We start from the raw sequence: 7875 nt of genomic DNA on the forward strand, positions 1-7875 counted from the left end.
GATAATAAAAAGGTATTTTGTGGATGGGAGCACGCTGTATAGGAAGGGATTCAATGGTGAGCCATTAAGATGCCTTGGGACTACTAAATGTCAACAAGTCCTGCAAGAGGTGCATGCTGGAGAGTGTGGAGAGCATCAGTGAAGAAAAAAGCTTTACCGGCAGTTGTTAAACTTAAGATACTATTGACCTAACACTCGCTAGGATGCCCACAACACAGTCAAGAAGTGTCACACATGCCAAGCACACGGAAACTAAAGTCACAAGCCACCGACGTTGTTACAAGACATGAAGACACCTTGACCATTCCACACTTGGTGGTTGGACTTAGTAGGAACCATTCACCCACCTTCTGGGGGCTTCATATGGAACCTTATAGCAACTGAGTCCTTCACGAAATGAATGGAGCCAGTTCCACTTCATAAGGCAATGGGAGCTGCAATTTCAAATTTTATAAGGGAAAACATCGTTTGCAGATTCAGCATTCCTTACAAAATTGTCTGATATTGGAACACCATTCGTTAATCAAGAAGTAAGCAAAACACTTAAGGGATACGAAATCAAGCATATAGGAGATCAACACCTTATTATTCCAAAGGGAACAGCTAAGCTGAAGCTACAAACAAGACACTTATTCGGATCTTGAGCAAGATAGTGCATGAATACAAGGGAGGATGGAGTATTCATCTGCCAGATGCCCTGTGGGCTTATCGCACCTCACTTAGGAGTGCCACCGAGTTTTCTCCATATTCCTTGGTTTATGGATCCGAAGCAGTTACCAGTGGCGCTTATGGTCAAGACAGCTAAAAGGCTAGCAGTAAACGATCTGGAATGTGATGATGAATCTTGTGCAAAGGGGAGGATGATGGATCTTGAATCAGCAGATGAGAGAAGAAAACAAGCAGAGGCAAAGGCAGAAGCGTATTGGTAAAGAGTGACCAAAGCTTACAATAGAACAATCAAGGAGAGAAGCTTCAAAGAAGGGGAAATCGCTGACTGGGTAAGAAGACAGATGTCCGGCCCTTCTAAATTTTGCAGCTCAGTGGGAGGGACCATTTGTCGTTAAGGAGTCTCACAGTAGTGGTTATTATCATCTTGTTAATTTATGCTAACAACAGTGAACTAACTGACCCCATCAATGGCAAATGGCTCAAGTCTTACTACTACTAGACCTCAATACATGAAGGTCCTTATCTTATCATTTAATTTTTTTTTCAAGAGAAAGATACCTCTATCAATCCCTGTAGTCACTTGCAAAGACACATCTTCTGTGTTGTCATTCCAGAAGTTTTTTGTATGTTACATCACCATGATAATACCTAAATCTGTACTAAGAGGTTTGCAATGTGAAATGAAGAGGAAGATGAAGAAACAACCTGATCGTCACCATCTTGATCAATTACATCCTTGAGAGACACCTTAGGAACATGATCAGAGGCCTCTTTTAAAAAATTAGCATGATCCTTTTTAGAAGTATCAGTCGGACCCCCTTGAGAACCCTCTCTGTGATCGGACTCTGTATCAGGCAATTCAACATAAACTGGAGGACCACGAGGAGAAGAGGAACTCATAAATTTTATGCAATAGCTGAGGGACACTAGAATTTACACCAGCCTTCCTCTTTGTTCCTTTTTTTGCTTCGAAACCTGTAGCATTCGTTTGCTTTACATGAGAAGCACCACCTGCTAACAAAGTTGAAGCTGCTTTCTTTTTCACCTCCTTGTTCTTTTGAAGCAATGTACTTGGGGGAATCATCAACTTGATTCCATGACGAGTCGTATTGATGAATTTATCAAAATCCACTTTAGGCTTAAAACACCAAATAGGCTTCTGGGAGCTTTGTTCCTTCACATTACCCTTATCACTTGCCTTCTTGCCATGCTTTTTTCCTTCCTTCTCCACACTCTTAGCTTTAAAACCTTTTAAATAACTGACATTCTTTCTAGTACCATCGCTGTACACCTCAATATAGATGAGGTTATGCTTTCCAGCATAGGTCAAGACAACCTTGGGACTAGCCAATCTACTGCTGGTAATAGGTCTCAACTCTAATTGAGGGCTGCTAGCTTTCACAAAAAGCCTGAACCTGCACAATACTCCCCTCCAATAACAACTATAAGCATGGGAAACATTAGCATTTACAACGTTTCCCGGCGACTGAGATGAGAGGTCCACAATTCTACCAGTAAAATCAAAAGCGCATCTAACTTCTACAGGAGAATCATTCCTAATCTTCTAGTTAAGAGAGCGAGGAGGAGGCGATGGAACCTCTTGAAGACAACCAAGTTGCCGCATCACTCTATCAGGAGAATAAACAACAGCAAGAAAATCCAAGACCTCCTTGTCCTCACTGATGGAAGGAATAAAATTTAGGCAAAGAGTCAAATAGCGTTCAACACGACCAAGAGCCGTATCACACTGCTCTTCTCTAACAAAAAGTGAAAGAGTTTCAAACTGAGAAGGCTAGAGATAAGGCTACCAAATGAAATTATGTACGTTATCCAACATACTCGGAACAAACACTGTTTTCTCTTGCTTTCTTTTGAACTAGCAGCACAACAGAGGGAGTACCGGCGATAGATATTTAGTCCGTGCTTGCTACTGCCCTCTCTATCGTTGTTGTATAATTCCAGAGATAGACTCAAGGTTAAGGGATCCACCTTAACCCTTTGAACCGTTCCCAGATGAATACTTACAGAAAAGTCGTGGAAACCAAAGTAGTCACTCCATACCGAGCAACACTCTCTAACTCATCAACAACGATGTAGTCCAGCAGGCGATAGACATGTCCAAGAAACATTGGTCCCAATGGAAATCTATTGCTGGCTGTTATTGCAATCGCCAAGGGGAACACGCACTCTTCAACATACTCATAAGAGAACTCAATGAAGACAAATTTTGTTAACCACAGAGAAAGCATCGCTTCCAAACGGCAGCCAGAATTAAAGCCTCTACCTGGAACAAACACACCGTTCTCAGTAACTCCCCAAAAATGCTTCACCTAATTTGCAAAATGGCACTTACATTCTTTGTGTTGTGTTTTTGGCTCATTGATACAATCTGGAAAATTAGGATGCAGAATTCAAATCCAAGTCTAGAAATGAAAGAGGTTTGCGCGCAGCTTTTCTATAAGTTATAGGAAAGTTAGTCTTTCAAGTTCTATTAGGATTTGTATTATAGGCTTAGAAAGGCTTAGTCTATTAGCATTAGGAATCCTAATCCCATGTTGTATCAGCAGCCTCTATGTCCTATAAATAGGAGCTGCAGTGGGTTTTCTGGAATTAAGATAGAAAGTGCAGAAAACTGAGAGTCAAGGTGATAGAGAGATAAGAACTAGTCTAAGGGGTTTGAGGGATTTGCAGTAAGTACTTGTAAACACCTAAATTCTTCATAGTGCTAGTGAATCTCTCAAGAGAGATCACCAAGTGGACGTAGGCTAAAGTTTTGGCTGAACCATTATAAAATCTGCTGTGTTGTTTCCGTTTTCAGTTCATCTATTTTCTGATTTTGCTTAAGTAAAACACAAAGATCCTGAAGGGGGCTTACACAATAAGTGGTATCAGAGCTTAGGCTCAAGGTGTTTTGCGATGGTGAACGGCAAAGTCATTGTCGAAGCAGGAGATGTGAAACCGTCCATTAAGCCCTTTAATGGCAAGGACAACTTCACGCTTTGGCAGAGGAAGATGAAAAACGTTCTGGTTCAACAAGAGGTTGATGAGGCAATTGGAGATAAGCCTACAACAATGACTGAAGCAGATTATACGAAGAAGAATAAGAAAGCAAAGAGCTCCATTGAGCTGCATCTTGCTGATAATGTCTTGCTTCATATTGGTGAGAATATGACTGCAAAGGAAGCATGGGAGAAGCTTGAAAGCGTCTACAAGGGTAAAACTATTAGCAGCAAGTTGCTCTTGAAGGAACAGCTCTTTAGCCTCAAGATGGAGGAAGGGGATGATCTTAACGATCACATATGCAATTTTCAGAATTGCATATCAAACTTGGAGAAGGTTGGAGCAAAGATGGATGACGAAGACATGGCTGTCATGTTACTTCATTCGCTTCCACCTTCATTTAAGCACTTCAAAACCACCATGATATTCAAAGATACTATCACACTTTCTAAAGTGTGTGAGAACTTGGAATCATATGTCAAAATGGACAAAGATGAAGAAAGTTCTCAAGCACGGGGACTTCATGTCTGAGGCAAGGAGAGAGGAAGGTCCAGGAATAGAGGTGGTGGATTTGAAGAAAGAGGCAGGTCTAAATCTAAGGGGGGAGGGAAAGGCAAAGAAAAGAAGAATGGTTGCTTCGAAAGTGGTTCACTCGACCACTGGAAAAGGAATTGTAAACAATGGAAGGAGAAAAAGGTGCAGATGTTAGGAGAAAGCTCCAAGTCAGCCAATGTCATTGCTGGAAATTATAGTGACGATAGAGAACTTCTCGCAGTAACAACTAGCTCCAGCGCGCTTAAATATTGGACCTTGGATACAGCCTGTACATTTCATATGTGTGCACACAGAGATTGGTACGACACATATGAAGAGAGGACACCGAGGAAGTTTTGATGGGAGATAATTCACCTTGTAGGATTATGGGAATCGGAACAGTAAAGATCAAGATGCATGATGGAATTGTCCGAACGCTGGGAAACGTCCGACATGTCCCAAAATTGAGCAGAAATCTGATTTCATTGAGCACTTTGGATAAGGCTGGATTTTGGTATAAATCTAAAAAAGGACAGCTCAAGGTAGGAAAGGGACAAATGGTCTACATGAAGAGTGTGATGCAACCAGATAACATGTATAAACTTACGGGTTCTACGGTGGTAGGTGGAGCGGCAGTTTGTACGGAAGAAGATAAGACTGAGCTTTGGCATAAACGGCTAGGGCACATGAGCCAAAGAGGGTTGCAAGAATTACACAAAAGGGATCAGCTGGAAGGTGTAATGAGTTGCAAACTTGAATTTTGCAAGTATTGCACACTCGGAAAGCAGACCAAGGTGATGTTCAATGTGGGCAGCAGTGAGAACAAATCCAAAGGAGTATTGGACTATATTCACACAGATGTTTGGGGGCCTACACCAACAAAATCAAAGGGTGGAGCCAGATACTTTGTCTCTTTCATAGACGATTTTTCAAGGAAGGTTTGGGTATACTTTATGAAAACTAAAGACCAGGTTTTCACTAAGTTCAAGGAGTGGAAAGCTGAAGTTGAAAACCAAACAAGCAGAAAAACCAAGTGTTTGAGAAGTGACAATGGAGGTGAATATAGAGATAATCAATTCTTACAGCTGTGCAAGGATGCGGGCATCACAAGACACTTTACTGTTAAGAAGACTTCTCAACAAAACGGTGTTGCAGAAAGGATGAACAGAACTCTCATGGAGAGAGAAAGAAGCATGAGACTTCATGCAGGGTTGCCTGAAACTTTTTGGGCAGAAGCGGTTAATCATGCATGTTATTTGATTAATCGATCACCTTCTAAGGCTATTAACTTCAAGTGTGCAGAGGAGGTATGGTCTGGAAAGCCAATTGATTATTCCAACTTGAGAGTGTTTGGTTGCACTGCTTATGCACATATTCCCAGCGATGAAAGAACCAAACTAAAACCTAAGTCCCATGAGTGCTTGTTCATCGGCTTTGAGAAAGGGGTGAAAGGTTATAAGTTGTGGGATATAGTCAACGACAAAAGGGTGATTAGCAGGGATGTAATCTTTGATGAGAAGACTATGCCATTGAATGAGGAGGTTAATAGCAAGAAGGAGAAGATGGCTGTTGTTGAAGAAGAAGCAATCAAGATTTCATTAGCTAAATCATCAGATGAAGATTCCCAAGTTCAGGTGGAGCAAATTGAGCAAGTAGGGAATGATCAAGGAGCTATTGAAGAAACAGAGTAGCAACAACAGTCACCAGTTAGGGCTCAGGTGGAGCAATCCCCACAGAGGGGTCGAAATTCCCCTATCCCACAAGCACCTGAGTCATTTAAAAGAAGCATAGCACTTGACAAACCTAAGAGGAATCCAAGAAAGATACAAAGGTTTGGATTCGAACTGGAAGAAGATGTGAGTCATGCTCTGAGTATAAGTCAAGGTGATCCAACTACTTATCAAGATGCCATAGAAAGCGAAGAACGAGCAGGTTGGATTGGTGCTATGATAGAAGAGATGGAATCTTTGCATAAGAATTCCGTGTGGGAGTTGGTTCCTAAACCCAAAGAAAGAAAACTTGTTGGCTGCAAGTGGGTGTTTAGGAAGAAAGGAGGAATACATGATGTTGATGCCATAAAGTATAAAGCACGTTTGGTGTCAAAAGGGTATTCACAGAAAGAGGGAGTGGATTATGACGAGATTTTCTCTCCGGTCGTCAAACACACTTCAATTTGGTTATTGTTGTCTATAGCAGCTCAGTATGATATGGAGATTGAGCAGATGGATGTGAAAACTGCGTTTCTTCATGGGGACCTCGAAGAAGACATTTATATGTCGCAGCCGGAGGGTTTTGTTGAAACAGGAAAAGAGGATCTGGTTTGTCGGTTAAGGAAGTCCCTATATGGACTTAAGCGATCACCGAGGCAGTGGTATAAGCGTTTCAACACATACATGCTGAAAATAGACTACACAAGGTGTCTATATGACTGCTGCATTTACTACCATGTATTCGTAGATGGGGAGATTATTCTACTACTTTTGTATGTAGATGACATGCTAATTGCATGCAAGGATATGTTGAAAATTCAAGAGCTTAAGAAGAAATTGGGAGCTGAATTCGACATGAAGGATCTATGAGTTGCACAAAAGATCCTTGGAATTGAAATAAGGTGGGATAGAAAAGCTGGTAAAATTTGGCTGTCACAAGAAAAGTACATTCTGAGGGTACTTGAACGCTTCAACATGGATGGAGCTAAGGTTGTTTCTATCCCATTAGCTGCACATCATCAGTTAAGTGCAAAGCAAAGGCCATCAAGTCAAAAAGAGATTGATGTGATGAAGGATGTTCCATATGCAAGTGCAGTAGGGTGTCTCATGTATACGATGATTTGCACAAGACCAGATTTAGCTCAAGCATTGAGTGTTGTCTCTAAGTACATGTCAAATCCGGGTAAGCCCCATTGGGAAGCAGTGAAGTGGATTTTGAGGTATTTAAAAGGGACTAGGCAGCTTGGAATCTTGTTTGAGAGGAAACAAGAAGTAGCATGTGTGGCTGGTTTTGTGGATGCTAATTATGCAGGAGACTTAGATAGAAGGAGGTCCACAACAAGTTATGTTTTTACTTGTGGAGAAGGACCTGTGAGCTGGAAATCAACTCTTCAAGCAGTCACAACTCTATCTACTACTGAGGCAGAATATATGGCATTAACAGAAGCTTCAAAGGAAGCTATTTGGTTGAATGGGCTAGCAAGTGAATTTGGAATTCACCAAGAAGGCGTGGTAGTGAAGTGTGACAGTCAAAGTGCCATTCATTTGGCAAAGAATCAAGTGTTTCATGCAAGGACGAAACACATTGATGTTCGCTATCACAGAATCAGAGATTGGGTAGAATTTGGAAATATCATTGTAGAGAAGGTTCACACAAATGACAATGCTGCAGATTGTCTTACCAAGCCCATTGTTGTAGAGAAGTTCAGGCATTGCTTGAACTTGCTCAGTATCACAACATGCTGAGTTGTGGTGGAGCACCTCCTCACTTGAGGTGCGTTGAGGCAAGAAGAGTCTTGCCAAGGTGAAGGTTCTTGAAGGTTTGTTCGGTATTGCTTCAAGAAGTTCAAGACATCCTGAAGGTTGTAGCAATCATTTTGGTATCAACTCACCAAGGTGGAGATTGTTGTGTTTTTGGCTCATTGATACAATCTGGAAAATTAGGATGCAGAATTCAAATCCA

General features: G+C 41.4%; 1 protein-coding gene across 1 annotated transcript; it reads left to right on the forward strand.

Moving 5' to 3' along the window:
• The first annotated feature begins 6887 nt into the window (after nt 1-6887).
• On the forward strand, nt 6888-7658 carry LOC121050666 (secreted RxLR effector protein 161-like). Its single transcript, XM_040511491.1, has one exon. The coding sequence runs from the start codon at nt 6888-6890 to the stop codon at nt 7656-7658; it is 771 nt and encodes a 256-aa protein (XP_040367425.1).
• Nucleotides 7659-7875: the final 217 nt, after the last annotated feature.

Source organism: Rosa chinensis, chromosome 7 (assembly GCF_002994745.2).
Source record: "Rosa chinensis cultivar Old Blush chromosome 7, RchiOBHm-V2, whole genome shotgun sequence".
Taxonomy (NCBI): Eukaryota; Viridiplantae; Streptophyta; class Magnoliopsida; order Rosales; family Rosaceae; genus Rosa; species Rosa chinensis.

Bases quoted from the DNA above. Each gene is read 5' to 3' on its own strand.
- LOC121050666 (XM_040511491.1), top strand. From the start codon at position 6,888: ATGGATGGAGCTAAGGTTGTTTCTATCCCATTAGCTGCACATCATCAG.